Source organism: Corvus kubaryi, unplaced genomic scaffold, assembly GCF_017639235.1.
Source record: "Corvus kubaryi isolate FWS band 111438036 unplaced genomic scaffold, C.kubaryi_AGA036_p1.0 37398, whole genome shotgun sequence".
Taxonomy (NCBI): Eukaryota; Metazoa; Chordata; class Aves; order Passeriformes; family Corvidae; genus Corvus; species Corvus kubaryi.
The window spans coordinates 11,562,584-11,586,890 of record NW_024581137.1 but is presented as its reverse complement, the minus strand read 5'-3'; the positions used below and the strand labels follow the sequence as shown (position 1 = coordinate 11,586,890).

The following is a 24,307-nucleotide window of genomic DNA, read 5'->3' as shown; positions in this document are numbered from 1 at the left end:
GGGGGGGAAATCCACCATATCAAGTGGCAGTCAAAGACACTCACCCCTGCAGATGTGGGATTAGCTGCCCAATTGTAATCTCCTGTGCTACCTTCTGGTACAGGTCGTGGCTATTGAGCACCATCGATTCCAGGATTGCCAGCGACCGTTGCAAGATAGAGATGTCCGAGGCAAATTTGTTCACGTAGCTTGCTATCTACAAACACAATCATTCAGAGAATTTACATCTTGTCGTGAAAGCAGGGAAAGGTAAGAAAGAAAACTGTGGATGTGGTTCAGAAAGGCACTAGGATACAAAGCAGTCTTGTCCACATACCAGTTATCAGTGAATACCTGAAAATGATCAACCAGGCACTGCATATACCATCAAAGGACACAGTGGCACAGGTTCTACAGCTGGCACAAGTCACCATAGGTTTACATCAGTGTTCACATGACTGAAATGTATGCCTCATCATTACATTACAAACATGACATATCAACATAAAAAAAAATTGAACAATTATATTTTTTGTGTAGAAAACTTTGGAAAAAACAAGGAAACTAGTTCTCATTCTCTCCATCAAAAATTTGTGCAGCCAGTTTTCTGGCTTAAGGTAAATGTTTCAAAAGAGAAACTTACATTCTAGCTTTCTGGCAAAACACATTCTAGAAAAACATGCCTTTTTTTCCTGCTTGCTGTTACCAATAATGCTGAAAGTTCTTTCCAGGTTACCAATTGAAACTCTTGTCAATGATCAGAACAACTGGTTCCATAACTCTGTCTCGAGTCCAGCTTTTCATTAATAACCTTCCCTTTTACTGCAAGCTGCCACCAGCAAATGGCACATTAATTAAAACCAAGTTTGACCTCTGCTATTTTGCAGTGTGGCAATGACAAGCTGCACACTCATCTGCAGAGTCAACACAGCTGTGCAGTAAGATGTGGTAACACGCATTCTTCTGCATGCTGCCCAGCCCACGTACCCAGCTTCCCTGGAAGAAACCTGCCTTCTGCTGATGCAGGAAGCGACAACTGCACAGGTTTTCTTCAAATACACCAATACCAGCACAGTCAAAATGAAAGGCACCCAAGAAAGCACAGACAAAAGAAATGCGTGACCACAGTTACTTGCTCTGTACAGCCAAGTAACAGACTACAGTGGCCCTGTCCCAAGTTTGATATGTTCCTTCAGGAAAAGTTCACATGTCTCTGCAGTACTCGTGCTTCAAGCCACTACTGTAGTTAAACTGTTTCCAATTCTTGGATGCCTGCTTAGACCTAAGAATTGTTTTCCTTCAGGAGGAAGAAAGGCATGCCCTATGCTTGGAAAAGCTGTCCAGGTGCCTGTAAAAGTCACATTAAAACGTTCACGCATGAGCAATGGTATTGTTTTGCACTCATGACATTATAAATAGTACTGAAGGAGCAAAACACCCAACATTGGCTAGAGACAAGAAAGAAAGAGGGACAGATTTTTCTTTTTCTAATCTATTGCAGGGCTGCTGTTTGCTGTACTACTTGGTTTGCATTACCACAGCAGGAAAACCCTACACCAAATGAAACTCAATTCAGAGAATATACATTGATTTTATTTCCTGTAAAGAACCAAGCCACGAACACATAGAAAACAGGAGGAGAGAAGCAACTTGATTAGCTTTTTCTGTTCTGGACTTTGAATATCTGCTCCAAGCAAGTCCTGAGCCCAAATAATATTTACAATAGTGTATGAAGCACAATGTGCTCTTTAGAGCAACAAGCTGCATGTCAGAAGCACTGTACTACTCCTCCTCTCTCAATGGTAATCCAGATGTGTTTTGATGCATTGCAGCTAGAGCTGCCAGATCTCCACAAGGCCCATGACAGGGTCAGGGTATGCACAGAGCAACTCTGCACTGCTCACACATTAAACCAAGTGCCCCCTGGATGCCTCAGGGGGCACTTGGTATCCAGGGGTTGGTTGTGCACCAGGAAAACAAGACTGTGTCCCAATTTGCTAGATTTCTGTCACCTCTTTAGGAGCCCTGGCATTTATGGATTATTCTTGGTGCAGCAGCTCCTTGAAGTGAAGCAGTTAATGCTTCACTGGGATATAATATTCATATCAGGGACCTGCAGAAATATAACAGTATAGATAACTGGAACCTCAGTCTAGGAAAGGCTGCCTTAGCCTCATTTATTCTCCTGACCTTGGACCATAACATCTTTTAACCACAAACACAAACACAAGGTCTAAAGCTGTCTTGTGTGTATAAAAAGACATATCACACTGAACATAGATGCAACACATCTGCTGGGTAACTTGCATGTCAATCTATGTATATTCATAACCACCTTGCCGAGGCATGAATTCTGGCCAGAAGTAATAGGCTTGTCTACCTTTCAAAAATAAGTCATGCAAGTTCCAGAGAGAACAAAATTGCATTAAAAAGAAATTCTATTCCCACACTTGAAGTTTTGGATGTGGGAAAAAAAGAGGTCCTTCTTGAGAAGAGACAGGAATAAAAAGGAGTTCAAATTTGTGTTATTTGCTGTTTTCTGCTTATTAAGCACCACACACAGAGAGGCCGTTTGACATCCAAAAATAATCCTGCATTCATTTATCAAAAATTCTGACGATTAAAATAATGTAAGCTCAGCAAAAACACTACATCTTTTCCGGAAAGAAGCAACTTGATTGTTTTGCGCTTTCACATGAAAACCTGTCACATGGGTGTGTCTCACTAAGGATAAAATTATGTCTTCAGCAAAATACCTGTAACCTTAAAATCTGCATAGTCCTCTTGGGACGTATATAGTCACATGCAAAAGAAGAGTCTGGCTGCTTAACTTCCTATCAATTTCAAGGTGAATTAGGAATCAGACTGTGAATTTACACATTCATGCTGTTTTGGAATAGGAGGAAAACATGTAAACTGAGGGTGGATAAAAAACCTATAGCAAACTAAACTATATCATCTGAGTTCTCTTCCTGGCTCAGCATCACTGAAGGCACAAGAGAGAATTTGAAAGTTAAAAAAAAAGTTGTTATTAGATAATAATAATAATACTGCACCAGGAAAAAAAACCCATATGGAAAAAACAGTGAAAGAAACAGATCTGATTTCCATTATGTATGTTCATTAGTTATTTGCCTACACTATTCTGTTGTCAGAAATGTACAGGAAAATCTGTCAAAGTTGTGTTATCTGTTAAATCTAATGCATATTAAAATTTTAAAGGGTGCATATCATTTTCAAGTAAGGAACTAGAGCTGCACTTGACTACAGAAAAAACAACTGACAGTTGTGACACACAGAAATACTTTCCTGGCTGCCACCCTGTTTTCCTGCAGAATACATTATAGATGCAGAGTAAACAATTTGTCAACATTAAGTCTCTGCATCACACACTTATGAAACAGCAATTATATAAATAATTTTTAAAGGGTTTTTTTAACTATCTCAACCAATACTTCTCCTCTTGTAGGAACTAAAGATGGAAGTACCAAATTTGTGTAGTGCATTTTTGTTATGGATTAGGAATGGTATTTCCCAGTGTAGTGTTCCCACTGACACGCCCCAAACTATGTGTTACTCGCTCACTCCCTCCTACTCCCTGTGGCAGGTGGAGAGGAGAATTGGAGGCACTAAAGGTAAGCATCATGGGTTGAGATAAGAACAATATACTGGAAACAGCAATGAAATAAGAAAAGGAACAGTAACAGCAACAACATCGATAACAGAGGGGTGAGCAATTCACACAAGATTGTTTACGACCTGGAAACCGGGAATACCTGAACCACTGCCACGCTACCCCAACCCAGAAGGGACCCCTGACCCTGTCCCCAGAAAATGATGTGAGGTGGTATAGAATAACATCTGGATCCTAGCCATGCCCACTGCTGGATACTGCAAAAATTAACCCTGTCCTGGCCAGAACGAGGACAATTTTGATAACCAATAATCGCTACTTTTTCTAAGAACTTGGAATCCAAGTCCTTTAGGCAACTATGGAATCTGGAAATGAACTTTATATCATCATAAGCAAGAAAAAGGTCTTAAGAGAATTTTTCACATCGTAAGGAAGTTTTTCCAAAGGATGCTCTTTTCCCTTAAAATAAGGAACAAAGGTGTCCTTGAAAGCATCAGTCTTATTTGCTGCAGTTAGAATAGCAGTCTTTATGTACCCAAAGGATGGCAGAGAGTCTGCATCCAACACCAGCAGTTATTCATTAGAAGCAGTCAGGGGTTCCCCTTGAGGTCTCCTCCAGCTTCTACATTTTTAAGTTAAAAAACTACTCAAGAAAAAATTTGGACTGATTCAACCCCATTCCAGTTTAGCTTTCATTTAACATGAAAGACAGCTTCAAAAGGCAGAAGCACTTGATTGGAAGCTCCCCCCTCAGCAGAAACTTATCAGCTCCCTTATCCATCCTGTCAGTCACTTGAGCAAGCCCATCAAGGACCTCAAGTGTCCTGCCAAAAGCCAAGGTCAGAGAAGAAAGTGAAAATGAAATTGTAGATTGCCGCCACAGAGATGAGACATGGTCCAAAGGTGCTCTGCTAGGTTTGCCCCTTGCCCACACTGCACCACTGAGAGCTGTGCCTTTCTAGGTCCCAACTGCATGCAGGTCAGGACACTCCTGGGCCTCTTTCTTCAATCTCTGTCATTCTCTGTCCTTCTGTTTGTCTTCTAACTGTCCTATCATTCTCCTTGGTCCCTTTCTTGCTCAACAGGTTCACTTTCAGTTTTATTTTCCAGTTTGGTTTTCATAGGTTCTTTGTGAGAATGCTTTTATTTTGTGTCTTTTGGTGGTTTTTTTTTTTTTAAATTGGGTCATTATCCAGGGAAACCTATGGAGGTGCCAGACAGAAGAGACGAACCATTAACAAGGGGAACACAACATTTTCTTCTGTTGTTACAATACAATCCACAGGGAAAAAGATGTTAATAAGGTTGGCCAAAGACATTAATTTTGAGCCATTAACAAAGTAGATACTTTAAACCAACGTTAGCAAGTTTCTTCATATGTTCCATAGCAGGCTCCCTTAGAAAGTAAGGCATTCTGGACTTGACTTTCTATCTCCTGCAGTCAGTTAAAAGCAGTTGTAGAATTTCTTTTGTCATGAGAAGATAACAATAATCATCATCACAACTATCTAGACTGCAAGATTCAGCAAAAATTTAAAAACCAGACCAAAACCCATATGAGTTACAGTATTTTTTTATTATTATTAAGAATGCACCCAGCATTTTTAATGACCGAAACTGAGCTTTAGAAGCTAATGTATCTAATGCTGTTTTCACAGTTGATCCTTCTTTCACTTTTGGCAACAAAAGTAAACTTCTACTTTCCTTCAGTGGCAGCAATTTTCTAACTAAATTTAAAGTCCTTGCTCTGACATACTCTACTAAAATGAAGGTATTTTTGTCACAGGTTATATTAATTTCATTACTGCTTCTGATAGTATTTTAGTGAAGTAACTGATATCTTTTGAACCTGTACAAATGCACTTTAAATTATGATAAACTCAATCTGGTTTGAAGTTTTTGTAAAGAAGAATTATGTGGTTTTGGGGTTTTTCTTCCCCAGTAAATGAAAAGTGTTAAATCAGTAATAAAAACTTCTTTCTGAAGTCTGCTAAATCTCTGTACCTAAAGAATACTGCCATGTTTCTGCTGCTTTTGTGCATCTCTGACACGTAAGTAAAGGATATGTTGCAAATCGTGGACAGATCAGTTTCAAAACCACATACCTCAACTGCAAGATTCAGGGGGGCAAAGTTCAGCTTGATAAACTCACTAGACATCATCCTAATTTCAAATTGCAAACTAACTCATTTCTCTTCTTCCAATACCTCAGAGGAAGCATTTCACTGCTGCGTTTTTTTTCCTAGAAATATGGCTTTACTCATTTTAGTTTACATTACATCAAAATATTAATTTTTGCTTTAATTGTACTTTATCTGCACAGAGAGGTCATGATGCAATTGAATAAGCAATTTCTCATGTAACAAGCCTAATACTGTGTTAATCCCAATTCACTCCAATTGATTTCCACAGAAGTTGAGCCAGATTCTGCAGGTACAAACATTTATACTTTGAAACAACACTTTAATCCCATTTTCATGTACCTTTTTTGACCAATGACCTAAATAATGTACCTGGGGAAAAAAAAGGAAGAAAAGAAAAACAACCCAAATTACAACTCACCTCATATGTTTAAAGTGATATAGAACAGATAGCATTGATTACAAATTTACCTTTTTAATGAATGCCACAGAGAATGTATCCCACGATACAATCCCATGATCCATCAGCTCAACAAATGCAGTCAGTGTAAAGGACAACATATCTCCAAAGCTGCAAGAAACAGGAGTCATGACAACATTTACCAGTAATGCAGCAGGACAATGACCGAGGGAATAAAGCAGCAGGAAGCTTTCAGAAAGGCAGGAAGATGAAGCCAATTATGGACTAAGAGGTAGCAGAAGAGCAAGAGAGGCTGTGCTATAGATAGTCTCCAAAACAATTTAGCATGGATAACAAGAATAGTCAACTGGAAAAAAGCAGTTGTAAGAGAAGTAGTAATCCCCAGGAGGCTACTGCATGCAATGCTCAAAAAAATCAGTCAGTCCAAATTAAACTTCTCTCTTAATTTCAGATATTTAGATCTAACAGAAAAGAAAAGTGAACTTTTTTTCCTTAGCACTTATGAAGTCTTTCTAATTGAAGGCCACATAGAGGTGTCACATTTTGGTACCTCTGCATCAAGCAAATTGGTGAGAAGTTGGAGCATTGTTTATTCCTTCTCTTACAAGGAAGCAAATGTATTTTTAAAAATGCACCAGAAGAGATAATATGTCTCGAGCAGTAACTTTCTTTCTTTAAATCTGAAGATGCATCTCTTTTTCCTTCTACGAGCAACCAAATTGCAAAGTGTGCAGCTCAAATTGTTTAGGTTTTGCAGGCCACTACCCTGCATTTTACACCTGTAAATTTGAAATTCAACACATCTTTGTATGAACACAAGTAAATTCAAAACGGGCTTAAACTCATCATGGCTAATGTGACTAGATGCACAGGATTTTTTCATGTTAAACCCCAGCTTGTAATGATTAGCTTCATTTCTATACATAGGGCACCAAACAGTCAGCTGTCACAATGATTTCAGCGAAGCTCTTCCATGAGGTAACTACTCAACACAAACAGCAGTGTGGAGATCCTGAAAGGGAGCAGTGAATTACCTTTCAGGGCATGTCAAACTGCCTGCAAGGTTCTCTGCCAGTAAGCCATTAACAGGTAAAATCATACAATCAAACAGCGTGAATAGTCCCAGTGATTTTAATACAACAGCTTACACCTAATAAAAAGGTAGAATAAAATAAAACCCCCTCTTCTCTCAGATTGGAACTGCAAAGCTCAGTATATTGAAAACTTGAGTCCAATAGTACAGCCATAGTTAATCAATGTAATTGGTGTTCCTTAATTTGTGGTTTATCCTACTGTCTGGCATGAACCCAACACAAATAAGTGAACATCCACTCAGATGGAAGACTTTTACAGCAGTACAGAAGAACAAGGCAGAAAAATCAGCTTCAATGTAGCAAGTCTAGTAGCTGGATTGGGTTTACTCTGCCATTTAGGGACTTCTGACGGCGAGATGCCGCCTTGCATCTCAAATGGCCTCTTCATTTAAGGAAGGACACCTTGCCCCAACTCCTGAGATTCCCTCCATCAAAAAAATCCTTGCCATTCTTGACACTTTGTGAGTAAAACCCAAAAAACACCATAACACCTTTCCCTTCAGTAAATATGGATATGCACAGTGGCTTTGATTACTTATGACAAAATGAAAAACCTACACCTAAAAATAAACAAGAAAAATTGTGCCTCTAAAAAACCTACTGTAATTCTGCAAGGAATACTTTCTTCAGCAAATACATGATCTGGATGTTCTGGGGTTTGTTTTGGGGGACAGAGGATGACTTTTTGCCTTTTTGTTGTAGTTGGTTTGTTTGGGGTTTTTTTTAATATTGCAAATCATTGAAGAACAACATTAGATTGAAAATGTCATCATTAGCATTCCAAGGATTTCATATTAAGGAATATGAATAAGGAATAACCAAGGATTTAATATTAAGATGACAATAAGGCTCTGAAGGAAATTCCTGTCACGTTGCCCAATTCATTCCTTTTGAATAATACCGTGATTTATGAACCCACAAATAAAAGAGCAAGCCTAGGAAAGGCTTCCTTCTAAAAGCTGGCACCAAATCCTAATGCATCTTCATGACAGAATACTCCTACAAATACAAGGAATACTAATACTATAGGTATTAATATTATAATTAATTTTAAAAAAGAGTTTCAAATAGTTTTTTAATTAAAAAGGTAGGCCATATAGGTTGAACCATAGATAAAAATCTCTCCCAGCATTAAACTAAGCACATAATCTGGCAGAGATACATTTTCTCATCTGTTGTTTTAAAATTTAGTCAATTAACCTGTATTTAGTATATGAATACTCTTCTGTAAATGAATTCTACATGAAAACTAATCCCCCTCAACAAAAGGTGTAATTTAGAGGGCTTACTTAAACTACATTAAACTTGTGCATGGATATTCATCTTCAGAACAGCAGTGGCTGGAATGTAAAGGAATTAAACTAACCTGGATTCACCAGTCTCATTAAGTCTTCTCATCAAAACTATTGATCAATCCTACCTGATTAATACTGATTCATCCATGCTCCTCCACAGCTTTGGGGGGAAAACTGGCTTAATGGAGCTGCCAATATTGGTTTTAAAGTGTAAACCTGGTTTTAGTAGGTCTGACAGTGATACGACCGTTTGGGATCCAGAAGGTGAAAGTACTTTTCAACTTAAAAATGATCAGACACCTCATCAGATGTCACTCCAGTGACTCTGTTTCAAATAATTAGTGAGTGAAGAGGTTCAACACTGGGACTAATCAAGCAGCAAGAAATACTTCAGGTCTATTATTATGCAGCACCACACATACATACTATGTCCTTCTAAAATATATGGCTATACACATGCACCTGCCCACACACGTATACACCAACTGGCACTGCAAAAGTCAAAAGCCAGGCTTGAGGCGTAGGCATTAGGAGTAGCGCAGCTAAAGATGAAAGCAATCTCCAGGGTAACTAGGGCAAGATAAGGATTAAAGCATCTGCAGGGGGAGGGGAAGGGTGTTGATTCATTGTGAAGTGGTTAAACACAAGAAGATAGGCAGAAATAGACTTTCAAGTAATTAGTTTCAAAGCGCGCGCACACAGACGCACTCATGCTATTAAGAGCAGCAGACAGAATAGAGGCTAGAAATTTCAAGGGAATCAAAGCTGGTTCATAAAATTAGCAATCTTAAAAAAAACGTGGTAGGAGCTGTTTGGGTCAAGGTCTCTGTAAGTGTTTTGATCATACAAGAAGTCCAAAATATAATGGGACCTCTTCATAAAATCGTTTTAGACTAATCCATAACACAAGGCACAACAGTTCTATAACTATCAAACCCTCGCTGCTCTGGCAAAATGACTTAATACTTTGAGGATAATTCCTGATGAAGGTGCTTTTTAATGCAGCAAGAGGAGAAAAATGATCAGAAAAATGCACTGTGTAGTTGCAATTTTGTATCTCATTAACACTGACATCTTAATAACCTTTGCTCTCAGGCAAGCTACTTCTACAAGCCCTCCTGAATGCTGTTAGGACTCTGGCTCCTGGATGCCTTACATTGGGACAACCGATGAAGTTTGACTATTTTTTGCTGACTCTCCTCTTCCAACCCCCATTGTGAGAGCTGGTCGTGAAGCATCTCCTCACTCACAGCAGGTCTTGGCAAAAGCCTGTTAAACAGAAAGCTGAGGTTTGCAATGCTCTCAGCTGTCCCAGCATGAGCCATTCCAGTGGATGGTCATGTTCTAATACAGCCTGTGGCTCCTCTGTGGCTCTCTGACAAACCTGGCTGAAGATTAAGGCAACAGCTGCATTCTACATCTCTAGGCTTTAGAGAAATATCAGGTCAAACACGTTAATTTACATTCCTAAGAATTCTCTTTATTTTTACCTTATGAAACTGTGAAGAAAAAAAAACAAACAACAAACCATTCCACATATTTCGATACTAGTTTTCTTTACTGAAAATAAAAATGACAGGAATGTGCATGTGACCCTGATTACCACACCTGTCTCTCACATGCTTCCTAGTATCATTTCTACATGCTAAACCATCTTTTTATCCTGTGTGCTTATTTTGAAAGATGCCTAGAGCAACTTGGATTACTTTTCAAAATAAATTAATGGCAGTTTAGCACCCTAATCCCCCAGATGTTTTTAAAAAAGAAATTGAAAAAATCTCAATCTGTGGTTTGCACACATATCAAAATGAACATTTTATCACTGTTATGGAGGGAAAAATACTTGGCTGCTCAAATGATTATGTAAATCAAGATAATTAGTCAGGCTCAGGCAACAAACAAAGGAATACAAGCTTTTACCAAGCTAGATGGAGTATCTCATGTTTTATATGAAAAGAGCCTTTGCGTAGTAGAATCTGGAAATTGATCGTTGCTTGCCTGTTGCAACCAGTGTACAGCCACCAGCCCACTCGGACTAGAAGCCAAAGAATGTACATCTTTACACAAACCACTTTTCATAGGCAACACAGAACCAAAGCTGAGCTCTAATTTTGCAAGGAAAAGCAGCAAAGAAACAATTTAATTGCGCAGGAGGTAACAGAGGAGTAGTAGCCTACTACTAAATGCAGGAGTGGTTAACTAAGTCCCTTATCTGGGCTCACAGCCTTATACTGGGCAGGTGAAAGGCCTGACATCACTGAGGTCAACATCAAAGAGTAAGAACAGCTTTCTAAATTGGAGCTGTCAAGGATAAATGGCCATGAATAAATTTAAACAGGGGAACAGAATATACCTAATCATCAGAGGACAAGAGCTCTGGAAAAGCCACAGGGGCAAGAATGTAAGTCTAAAATGAAGACTGACGATATAGCAGGATGCTTTTCCAGCATGGTGTGAATTTTATATTGCTATGGCTCCTCTTCACTGCTTCAACACCACCTTGTTTCTTCAAGAAACCTTTCCAAGGGTAAAGCTAAGCCACCATCAAATCAAAGTAGGAGCAATTCACACCTATTTGGTACTTAGTACAGATGAAAACGATGGAACAATCTGTGTAGTAGCTGCCCCTATTTTACTAGATGATTACAGAAAATGCACTTAACTGCTACACAGCAATTGACACGGATTTTTTTCTTTTTCATCCTGCTAGCTAAGCACTACTGAAATATTTCTTTGTGGTACAGTTTCACTGCCTTCATTAAAAGGGGTCAGCCTTACTGATTTCAAATCCCTTGCATTTCAAGAACATGAAATAGCTTTGTAACCCTAGTATCAGGGTTTCACTGTTTGAAAATTAATTCTCAATAAAGAAAAACAAGGTGTACATTTTAAACATGACTGTAAATTTTGAATAAATCCAGGCGTAGATACTCTTACTATGGAGTATGACTAAATCCACTTAAAGGTACTTTAAGCATGGGAAACTAGCCCAGAGGAACTATTACACACTGAAGATGTGATTAGAATTACCTTTTTTTCCTTATTCCCTATCTTTTAAATTCCTGGTTTTGTTCATTTCAGGGTAATGTCTTCAAATGAACTACTTTTCTTAAAAGCCCAGGAATCACTACACAGGAAAAACATAATTCTCCAATCAGCTTGGTTTGACTAAGTTTAGCATTGTAATTCATAGAGCTGTTTTACGGGATTTTTTTTGTAATCCATCCATCAGCCAAAACAGGATAAATAAAATCCCAAAACAAAATGGAAACCCCTAAAACTGAAAATACAGAGAAACTCATGTTTTAGAAGAACCCCTTCAGTGCAGAATGCAATTAAACAGGGCCTCTCTATGAAACTGAGGTTTTAATTAAGCCAAGCCAGTGTGTGCAAGCTGCCAGAGATAAAACAAAATATTGTCACTTTATTATGTCATCCTGTACATCCAAAGTAACTTGGTTTTTGTTAATTAACATTTGGCTCCTTTAAGTACCTTTAATCAAGAAGACAGGAAGTGGATGCTGGAAAGTGTTATAGTTTAGTTCATCATATCAATCTCTATGGGGTTTTTTATAGTTCTCATCTCACTAGATCTTCTCATGGGTGAAAAATAGTCAGGATGTTCGATAACTACACTCATAGAGCACTAGTGTAAACACTATACCTTCAAAACATACATATGAGCAAGCCAGTTTCCAGAACTATTGGTTTCACATCCTCAAAAATGGCTCTGGTATCTTTTTCAGTGCAAATCCCAAATTCAATAATTTGTGTTATTTAATTGTATCATCTCATATACTACTGCTGGAAATCAGAACATTAAACTGAAGTTTCTACTGGCAGGATTTAACTTCCAAAATTAGAATAAACTTTAGTCACAGAAACATTCTTTGCTACTGTATTCATTGATGCAATACATCTATACTGACCAATCAGGATCCTCTTAATAAGGATCTTAATTAGGATCAAGTGGGTAAAACCTTGTTCTCGCAAGTAAACAAAGCTAAACTGTACCAAAAAAAAAATTAATTCAGGTCATCAGTCGGATCAGGTCCTAAAACCAGGGTGCAATGCAACTGTCAGTATTTCAGTACTGTCCTGAGGACAAACTTAATGCATAGAAGCCTACACTGGGATAAAATCTGGAAACAGAGAGATGCTGTAGGACTATAACTATTCTTCCACAAAAACTATTCTCACAGCAGTGAGGAAAAAAACACCATCTAACAAGGACAGGAAATACTTTGTCTCAGCAGAAGTGATCATAGAACCACAGAATTATTATGGTCAGAAGGGACTTCTGGAGATCATCCAGTCCAACGCACCTGCCAAGACAGGGTCACCTGGAGCAGGTTACTCAGGCACACATCCAGGTGGGTTTGGAATGTCTCCAGAGAGGGGGACTCCATACTCTCCCTAGGCAGCCTGATCCAGTGCTCTGCTGCCTTCAATGTAAAGAAGTTCTTCCTCCTGTTGAGGTGGATCTTCTTGTGTTTTAGCTTACAGCCACTTCTCCTTGTACTGTTGCTGGGAAGCACGGGAAAAAGTCTGGCACCATCATCTTGGCACCCACCTTTGAGATATTTATCTGCATTAATGAGATCCCCTCTCAGTCTTCTCCAGACTAAACAGGCCCAGCTCCCGCAGTCTTTCCTCTTAAGAGAGATGCTCTGGACCCCTAATTATCTTCATGGCCTTCCACTGGCCTGTCCCAGGAGTTCCATGCCCCTCTGGTACTGAGGAGGCCAGAACTGGACACAGCACTCCAGATGTGGCTTCACTAGAGAGGAGTAGAGGGGGAGGATCACCTCCCTCGACCTGCTGGCCTCAGTCTCCTCAGGATACCATTGGCCCTCCTGGCCACAAGGACACTGCCAGGTCATGGTCAAGTTGTCATCCACCAGGACCTCCAGATCCTTCTCTGCAGAGCTGCTCTCTACTAGGTCAGTCCCCAGCCTGTACTGGTACTTGGGGTTATTTCTCCTCAGGAATAACCAGCAGGACCACACACTTCCCTTTTTTGAACCCCATTAGGTTTCTCTCTGCCCAATTGTCTAGCCTTTCACAGTCCTGCTGAATGGCAGCACAGCCTTCAGGTAATGCTGCCAAGTTGATGCTGCCAAGAATTCCATAAGCCTTATGCCACTTTAACAATTTTCCTCATAATCTAAACTTTTCTATTATGAAACAAGTTTCTTTGTATTAGGTTAAGAACATGAACTTAGCAGAAGGGTTTGTATTTCCTGCCAAATCTATTCTTACTGTATAATTTATTTATTAAGCAATGATTTAAAAAGAAATGTTTCAGAACCTGGTTTACAGTAGATTTGTGAAAGTATGATTTAGCACGGGTTTGGAGGGGGAGCTGCATTTCCTGCATGGTAAATCACATCAAGCTCTCAGAATGGCAGACATATGCTTAATTGATTAGTCTTTTGCTTCCTTGGGTTTTAGCTATACTTGACATGTCAAATTTGCAAGCCAATCAAGATATTAGAACATCTCTTGGGATTCAAATTTATCAAAGCCTGTGCTTGACTCGGAGCAAATGGAAGTATTCTGCTCAAAATCATCAGGGAAATAAGCAGGCTTTTGAACTTCCTGATACTATAGCCTTTTACTATATTACAGTTTTCCTTTATGCAGCTATCTGCAACAACTAGCATTACCAGGGACCAGCAAATGACAGGAATTCAAACTGGGACAGTGACTCTTACCTTTCATCTCACTAACACTGACCATTATCAACCAACTATCAACCACACAAGCCAGTGAAATTCAAGAGGGGAACTGGGAAAGGTGGGGAAATTATTTGTTTGCTGAAATTAAAAAAGAAAACAAAACAAAAGGCTTACTTCAGAAATAGTAAAAGCCCCCGCTGAAGTAACAGAAATGAAGCACTCATTCCACAGGCAAAGCAAAAAAAGGCTTCATCAGAAAATTTTAACAGGCATCAAAGAGCAGAAAACAGAGAAGATTGAAGAGTTGCTGATGAATATGCACAGTTGTATTTACATATAAAGATTAGCACAAGGGCCTGAACTCAGTCATGCAAAAGAAGAGGTAGTACACAAGGGGATGATCTAATCAAGTTCTTACCAGGGCTTCATTATCTTCTGCAATTTCTGATATCGTCTGCAAAATTAAAACTTGCATGTGAGGAAAAACACTTGAAAACATCTGTACTCTATTTACTGCATACACCCCCCCCATACTTGAGTCATAAAATGCACATACAGGCATACAATAAGAGGCAGTAAATGGCTAACAATTTGCTGTGAACAGAAACAGAAACAGTTCAGTAACTGGTAAAGAACCCTCCAAATGAATTTCAAATATTTGTTCAGAATTCTTGTGTTAACTACTGTTAGGAAAAAAGCATATCTAGACATTCTAATTTAGTAAGGCATTTGTGTAAAAAGCTTTTTGGTACAAAACAATAAAGGTTTACACATTAAGCATCTTCTGTCCTCTTTCAATGCCATGTAGCCCATTGCCTGGAGAACTCTCTTATTTACTTGCAGTCTCCATCACTAATACTGATGTCAGAGTCATCCGCATTGTTGAAAGTTGTGTAGCTAGGATCGTAAATGGTAAAAATAGCACCATATATAGATACCTTCTTTTTAAAACACCACTTAAACATATAAAAAATAAGGAAGCTAGAAAGAAATTTTTAAAAATTCCATCTCTTACTTTGATGCCTTAGGTTTTAACTTTTATATTTTTCAAATCCTGTACTGCCTAGTGCATAACTGTGAAGTTTCTTGTAGCCAGTTAATTTCTGCTCTCTCATGCTAGGTAGACATAAGAAAGCCCCTCCAGGCCTGCTCTCCAAGGACACCCAGATTGTCCTAGGCCCAAAATGTGTAAACTAACATCTTAAGAAGGGGGGTAAACTTGGGGAAATTACATCATTAACTGAAGCTTTAATTGGAGAATTAACCCTGATATACAAATGAACCAAACTTATAAAAGTGTGAAGAACTCATGACCCAGGGTCCATCTTGGGTGTAGCCTTTTTGACTGCCCAGGGTGTACCTTGAAGGTCCTTCAAATAAATACCTACCTTTATTCCCTTATTCTTGTCTAGTCTCTGTCTTTAGGTGACCACCCCAGGCATCAACTTAATTAGACAAGTGACAAGATTTTCTCCTTGGATTTCATGGCCTTGGTTCTTTTATGCTACATCATCTATCTATGTAGCCAGTAATAATGAATAAACAAAAAGCATCCTGATGATCAGACAGCCTTAAAAAGCAGGGGAAAATACCCTCAACATGCTTTTATGAGCAGTAAAATTCAAAATATTTTCCGTAGTGGGAGATCCAAGCTTCAGCAGAATGTCACTCCTGTGCTTCTGCAAAGTAAGTGCTTCCATGCTGTGACAGATTCAGCTAAACCACCAAGAACAATCACCACCACAAATGGGTTTTTTCATCTCCCAAATGTGCATGGATCCTTGCAACTTTCTGCAGCACGTCAGCCAAACTCCAGAGCACTCTTCCCAGGCCAGTTTTTAAAACAGCTGCTTTCTTCCAGGTGCTGACTTTGGCTAAGCAGCAAACAAACTTGAAATTAGGGTAGTGTTTTTCTGATAGAGAAACAAGTGTGGTGTTTGCAAACTCGTAGCACTTCAAAGGACAAACTCTGTTTTGCCAGAGATTTTTCACAACAGGCTCTAATCAGCAGCATTTTCTCCATGACTGAGACAGGGATTAAAGAACAAACATCTGAGTACTAAAACAAAACATTTAGGCAGGAACTGTCTTAGCATTTGCAGAACTCTTATCCATCCTGAGTTAATCAGCAATCAGTTAACTTGAGGTCAGATAGTGTGCAAAGTAAAAGAAAATATGGATTTAGAATAATGTGCAGAAATAATTGAATTATATAAGACTTTTCTGGTGAAGCAATACAAAGACAGAAAAATTTGACTTCAGAGGAAAGATAGCCGTTGTATTAAATTGAACAATTTCTACTGATTTTTGTTGCTTTGGTGTGACTAGAGCAGCAAGCAATCCAGGGCATCAAATGTTGCAGCAACAAATGATTATAGATTGACTTTTACCACTGAAGATGTGGCTGGAGGCTGTTCTCTAAAGCAATACATGCTATTTTCATCCATCATCGAGCCAAAACATAATAGAGAAGGACCTGGCATGAGCAGGAGTTCCTCTCGTATTCACCCACAGACCACGCAGAAGTCACCAAGGAGGAGCCAAGCTGGTTCTTCCAGCAAGTCAGCCTGGAAAGGAACTAAGTACAGTCTGCCACCTCCATCAGCTTTCGTCTTTCTATATAAATAACTGTTGTTTCTTCCAGAGGGCTGACTGTGGTAGCAACCAAAGAGCTCTGTAGAGCCCTTCTTGGTTGAGTTACCAAGGTATGGTCAAAAATGCTGAAAGCCTTACTGATCTAGACACTGTAATTAGCTCAATACTTATATTTATCTCTTTTTTTTTTTTTTTTTTAAGAAACCATCCCTCAATTGCACTTGCACAGATGGGAACAAAACCACTGCAAAAAACCAAATATTATAAGGGCAAATTAAACAGCAATTGTGAAAGGTTGAGATTCTATAGTGGCAAAAGTCAAAACCAGCAATTTTTACACAGGCAGAAATCTCAAAACAAATGCCAACGTAATGAAAAATAGCATGAATGACAAGTTACCAGGTTAGACATTTTGCTACCATAGTATGTTCCCTGTTTGGCCTCAAAGGAACTTTGTGATACACTTCCAAATGAATCCAAAGGAGCAGCAGTAGTTCCCTTTCTCAAGCACACAGACTTACTACTTGCTCAAACACTGCAGGTTACATCTCGAGCAGCTTCCAACAGAGACCAGCTTAGCAGGGACCTGACTGAATCAACTCCTATATATTCATGTGCCAAAATTGCTGTACAAAGACTAAAGATACCCCAAATCTTTAGTCCAAATTTTTACTCCCAGCTGGAGTAACCCACAGTGCACAGTAAGGGTTTGTCTGAACTGGGGGAAAAAACTAGAATGTCCCATTGTGGAAGCCAGCATGGAGCCACTGTAGCTAATGATACCAAGAGCTAAATCAGTCACACCACTTCAGCACAACAAATGTTTCTGAGCCTGCACTGTTTGGACACAAGCAGAATTGTATAAAATACCACTGAGGATAAAAGCTTTTCATGCAGTATGACCCCAGAGAGGACCACTGTTAGCAAAGGTGGAAGATGTTCACAAAAACTTCCTCCTCTACAGAAACACTGACGGGATGACGGATGAATGACCTGCTAACCACGTTAAAGCACCATTTGGATATTGCTTTTCAGGCAAACACAAGGATAACCCACATTCTAGATAACAGGCAGTGTTTAGGAATATGACAAGAAATATACAAGAGTACATATTTCTGGCTTCTGTCTGTAACAGGTGTGGCTATCAGAAGCATATGAAATCTGGGAAACACTTTGACCTGAAATAATTTACAAAATTACTATTATTACTATTAAGTTACACAGCAGCCCTCAGACTCCTCACAGCCACCACAATATCCCACAGTTACCACAGTCCAAAAGATAAAAACATGCTGGAAAGTTGCAGAAGTGGAGATTTTAAGCTCTTCCCCTTATTTCTGTTGGTTTCTCAAATACTACAATTTTTTCTGGAGCTAACAAAAAATAAAAAAAATCAGTTTGCCCACCTTCGTACTCTGGAGAATATTTGGAAATACAAATCCACTGCTGGAGTTACTCTTTTTATAACATTTTACAAAAGGGGTTGCCAAACAAAACCCAGTAAAACTGTCTCCTCTCTTCATCCCTGTTCCAGTAAATGGGGTGTTGATGTCACCATTTAAAAGGAGTCATTTAAATGTTAATATTCTCAAACACAGGCAAAGCAAGAAAACCAAGCCTGGAGAAATAGCATTTAGGATGGGGGGACCAGCAACTCTCCCTCTCTTCCCTCCAAAGATGTGATCTTTGACAGTTCCACCTTCAGATGACCTTGAGATTGGCTCAGTTGGTTAAAGCATGGTGTTAATAACACCAAGGTTGTGGTGTTGATCCTTGTAGGGGCCATGCACTCAAGAGTTGGACTCAATGATCCTTCTGGGTCCCTTCCAAGTGAGATGATTCTGTGATTTTATCTAAAGCCTACAGTGTGTGCTTTGCATATGTAAAGAATATAAGAAAAATTGTACTTGTGTGTGCTGAGAGGGAGGGTGTAATCCAAGCCTGAAGACTGATGGGGAAACAAACCCAAAATAGAGCAAGCAGGAGAAAAGTAAACCAACAAAAAAAATCCTACTCCACCTTCTTTTTTTTTATGGAAAATGCACTGAAAGATGGGGCTGCAGCCCTTTCTCATTCTCCTGCCATTACCACCTCCACAGTAGTATAGTAGGATTACCTGATTTTATATACTCCTTTGGATTTCTGCCTCATAGACAATAGTCACCCTCTCCCGACATTACAGAAGCACGAAGAAATGAAGATTGTGTAAAACGCCTGTTGGACAAGAATTTATTTTGGCAGCAATGTCAGATTAAGTAATCTGTGCTTCCAGGTGAAGCTTCACAGGAATAGTTGAGCCTGTTTAAAACCGTGTGCTGTCAAAAATACAAATTAATTTCCTCCCTCCATTGTCTGGCTGAGTTTCTGACAGTTTAGCAAATTGAATTGCATCACTGAGGAATCAAATAAATATTGGAGTTGAACAAGAGAGGGAGTAGGTAGTACACAGCCAGTAGCCAGGAAGGGTGGAAAAGGACTACTTTATATAGTGGCAAAAACCTACTAGCTTAGTATTGTTCATATCTTCTGACAATTCGTTTTCCATTTAATGAATTGTGCTTGCACAACTGTGAGCTCAATCAGGAAACTAAACTGGGTTAAGGAATAGTGTATTAAAAGTAGCTTCTACTGTCACTTTCCATAACCTACACCAGTTTTCCAGTCCAGCTTGGTAGAAACAGTACTGGTATAACTCTCCAGATGAAGCAGGACAGGAACAAGTTACTGTGAGCAAGGGCAGCTTAAATGTTTTGACAGCACTGCTGAAATACTCATCAGACTGGGATGGAAAAAACCACCAGCAGGTATTTGAGCAACTGTCCCAAAAAGTGTGCTAAAGTCGGAATAACTCCAAACCAATCTGTCTTCAGTTTTCCACTGGGCTGGTATACAGTATTATCTCTGTAAGACAAGCCAAGAGCTAGAATTTCACTGAACAATGCAATTTGTCCTTAAAGCATGCACAATTGATCTCTCAGAGACTTCCAGCTGTACAGCAGCCAACTCTGCAACTGCATGTGCTCAGTGAAACGTCCTCTTAGTCAAGACACAAAACCCATACAAATATACATTTATTTAGAAGCTTACATTAACTTGCTCTAGCTGCATATTTATTATTTCCAATAGGACGATGGCAAAATTTAACAACTATCACAATTAAAAGCAACAGTTTTTTCTCCAATCTGCACACTAAGCAATTACAACTCCCTTATAATTAAAACCAGGCTATCTGCAAACTTGTCTTAGCAGCATCAACTAGCATGTTCCTGTGCCATGGCTGTACCACAATAAAGCTGCTCAGCACAGCCTCATCGATGAAGCAGATGTCTGGAGAACAATATACTCAACAGCAGCAGAAACAATTCTGTTCTGGTTACTGTCAAGACAGCTAGGCTTAGCGAAGTCTCTGTTTTTTCTTTTGGCAGAAACTGTGTGTTATTTCAGCCAAATGGCAAGTCAGAGAGATCAGGATAATGCCAATTAAAAAAATGCTGAAAATTCTGCATAGGCCTTCCTCCTTTTCCTCCTAGTCATGATATCATCCTTATTATTATTACTAGAAATAACAAAAATAACTATAGATTCCTTTTATCAACTCTTTGGTCTTTCAATATTTACAGCTTGTGAATTACATTTTCCTTTTCTTGCTTTGTAAGGCATTATGAGGAATTCTTTTTCTTCTAAGGAAGGCTTAGAGTCTGTCCCAGTCACAGAACTCTTCCGACATACCAAGAAAAAAAACCCCACAACTTTAGCAGTCTTCTGCTACATCAGAAAGACTTTCTGTACATACATGATTTTCTGAAACACAAGTTCTAGGCTCCACTATGGAATACTACTCCGAATAAGAGCACCCTGTTATCACAGACTGGGTAGCAAGGAGACATGATTCTTTCTTCCATCTTGGTTCCTGACATATTTTTTATCAGTCATTATGATATCTAGGACTCAGCAGCATTGCTCACTTGCTGCTCATTTTAGGGCGTTGCACCCTGATGGGGGAGAGGAAGCAGCACACCCTCACACTTCCCCTTTAGACTGTCTGTACATCCAAGCAGATGGACTGCACAGTCAGCTCCTCTTAACTAAGCACGGACTGGCTTCTGAAAAAAAGGTTTAGCATTAGGAGTACTATGGAAATCATTTTCCGAAAAGTCTCAGAAAAGAAAAATAGCTGCCTGCACACACCCACCCCACACTTTGATGATACAAATGCACTGTCTGAGAAATGATTGGACATCATGGATAATTATAGAATGGAATTGGCACTTACTTCTTCATGACCTAACTTTTCGTGCAGTCTTTTCTATAATTTATAGGTCACCCAAACCAAAAGGAACATAAAACTATCTTTTTTTTTTTTCCTTTTTGAGTTAATAAGACTCGTAGCAATGCTGTGGAAGCAAGAATGAGCCTGAAGGAAAAACAAGATAAGCCATCTCAATCAACAAGATCAAGATACATGTGGACAATTTCTGAGACATTGCATCTCTGCTGATATAAATATATTTATATTGACAAGATGCACTCTCAGCTTCACTAGGGCCCCATGCACCCTACAATCTGCCTACCACCACCCCCTGTGGCTTTGTGCTTGCCCACAGTTCTCTATTCTCTAAAACGTTCTAATTTTCTTCAATATTCAGGAATATAACATATGGAAAACTAACTAGAAACCACTGTTATTTCTTGTCAACTTTTATATTACTACTTCTTTTCATCACCTGCAAAAGGAAACAAGTAACTAGAAATCCAGGGATTTACATTCTCTTACTCCGGTTGCTGTAGTTTAATAGTCATCAGCTTCACTGAAATAATGACTAAGTAGTGCAATAAACAAAGCCAACTGTAAATAAAACATAGGTAATTTCCTCAGTGAAAGTTATATTAAAAGATGGAGTCTTGTTTTCCAGAGGCTACCCAGTAAAACTTAATTACACACTCAAATTATAACATAAGACCTGCCTCTAACATGAAATCCATATGCAAAGAAAACTTCAGAGCAACTTTGCACAGAGCACGATGGTGCTTCTAATGAGCAGTGCCTGGCCCTTTGGGGAAAATAGAGAATAAAGCTTGAATTAACAAAATTCATCGATTTCTAGCGCAGCTGCAGCACACTGTGAACAGAGGCGCCACTCAGCCTGGACTTACAGATGTAGGGCTGTTCCCAGCTGCATTAACCCATGGGCAGCTGGCACAGCACACAGAGCAGATCCCTGCAGAACCCCAGCAGCCACCCCATAGGGTATGTCCCATTCCCGCTCTCCCAGAATCTTGGTGCCAGTCCCCAGGGTGCAATACAAGAGCTGGGAGAGCCATCACCCTCGCACTGTTTCACAGCATGACTGCTCTCAGGTTGTGGCTCAGTGACACACCTAAGCCAATGTAATGGTTTGCTGCCTTTTCTGTATCCACTCATGACACTTCCTCTCTTGTTTCTTCAAGTCCATAACTGAGCAGAAAATGAATTTTAGAGAGTTAGTTTTCTAACAGAATCATGTACTTTGCAATAAGTTAACAGACTGGATTGGCTTTGTGAAGCACTCAGACACTGGAACCACCTCCTGGAACCAGCTCCTGGAAAAAAGCAGGACTGGGCTGAAGAATGGGGGTTAATACACAAGAAATGGGAGGAGAGGACAGGGAGCTGGAGCATCTCAGCAGCACCAAGACATTAGGTTTGTCTCAGCTGTATGGGTGACTCACAGCCCCATTCAAACAAGGCTGGCTCCACAGGAGTAGCCCCAAGGTGGCTAAGATAACTCCATAGTGAAGATACACCTTAAATGCATCCTTATAAAACACATTGTCTTCTAAAACTGGGCTATGAAAGAAGTTTCTGCCTCACCCAGAAATTTCTGGCTCCTCATTCCTCCTCTAATACCTGCCCCCTGCCCTTTATAATGCTACTATAATTGTAGGTGTAGGTTCACCTATGCACACTGAAATGACCATGGGCAGGTACAGGTGCAGGGCAATGGAAAGAGAAGAGCATTTTGTTCTGAAGCATTTTGGCGACCCAGTCAGCTGCACAGCGCACAAGACCACCTTGCTGAGGACACTGAGCCCAGGCTGGGAGCAATGGTGAAGAGGCCTTCAATTTGATTTATCTGTTCAGTGAGCAGCTTGTGTGGGACCTCTTACTAAGAGTAGTGCAGAGAGTCCAAGCAAAAGCAGGAACAGAGAACAGAAGAGGAAAACTGACTTAATCCAGCTGCCTTTCTTTGACAGCCTAGGACACTAAATGTAAAAAAAAAGTTTCTTTTCTTTCTTTTGAGGAAGTAGTCTGTTGGCTTAGTGTGCTGACACAGCAGTGAGTGACAGACCCTGATGTCAGGGGACAGATTCAGTACCTTGAAGTGAGATGAGAAAGGAAAGCAGCAGCACCATGGCAGGCTTAGGCTGCTGTGCCTGTGTATGTTTGCTCCTTTCATTAAATCCCAAATTCTGTTAAATATGCACTCATCGGCCAGTGATGCAAAGGATAAAAGTGGAAGGGAACGTACAACGTAGCACAGATGTCCTTGCTTTACAACTCTCTTTGCAAAACCAGACCTGGAAAAACCTGACCTGCTGACACCCTCAGGAGCTGCAGAATGTCTAGGCTGCTGAACATGAAAGACTGCAGTGAGTACTAAGAGCTCATCAGCACGTGAAGCTGCTGGAAACTCTTACAGTCTGAGACTTTGTCCAGTGCCCAAACTCGAGAGTGTTTCTCCCCACAGACAGAAACACTGATAAATACATTAGACAGGTAGATCAATCAATGCATATTTGATGACACATTACATCAGCAAAAACGAAAAAATTTAAATCCCTCAAAATGCAGGCCACTTACAAAATAAAATAAAATTAAATAAAAAAAGTAGTAAACTCTGCTCATATGTCCAGTTTACAAGCCTGCTGTGTGGTTTGAAAACTTATACCTTCGGTCAGGACTTATTACAGGGTATAATTTGCTAGGCAGTTCTTTCAACAGTAGTGTTGCCTTTAGTAGTTTCCCTCCCAAATAGTTATTTTTAATCCAGACCAGTCTGCTACAGCTTGGCTCATCCCACAGCTACAAAACAGCAGTACAAACACATCTGAAGGCTGAGGAGGGCACTTGCTTTAGTCTTAGTGCAGCTAGAAGAAAATATGATAAAAAATGTGAATGTTCCCTATCTGTTTCAATAGAAAATAAAATGCTTTAGTTTAAATACCTTCTGCAGTGGAGCAAGTTAAACCATTTAACCTAAATAATGCCATGACAAAATAAACCACAAGGGCAGTGTAAGAGACGGTCCGAAGATCCCTCATCTGCCTCACGATCATCGCCGAGGACAGAGACTGAACACAGGAGTCCTGGCCCTGCTGAGGTGGGATGTCTGGCAAGTGTTGCCTACGGGTGTGCCCACTGGGAACTGGTACGCATTCCTGAGGAAAATTAGTGCAGGTCACAATGGACTGTGCCGTTCTTGCTGC

General features: G+C 39.7%; 1 protein-coding gene across 4 annotated transcripts in view; it reads right to left on the bottom strand.

Moving 5' to 3' along the window:
- ELMO1 (engulfment and cell motility 1) overlaps nt 1-24,307 on the bottom strand; it is a 305,383-nt gene that overhangs the window by 192,287 nt on the left and 88,789 nt on the right. For all 4 annotated transcript variants that reach the window (XM_042042860.1, XM_042042859.1, XM_042042862.1 and 1 more), the window contains 3 exons: nt 14,664-14,699; nt 6,226-6,325; nt 45-196 (listed from right to left, as the gene is read on the bottom strand). In XM_042042860.1, coding sequence (XP_041898794.1) covers nt 45-196; nt 6,226-6,325; nt 14,664-14,699 — 288 coding nt within the window. The remainder of the gene's footprint in view (nt 1-44; nt 197-6,225; nt 6,326-14,663; nt 14,700-24,307) is intronic.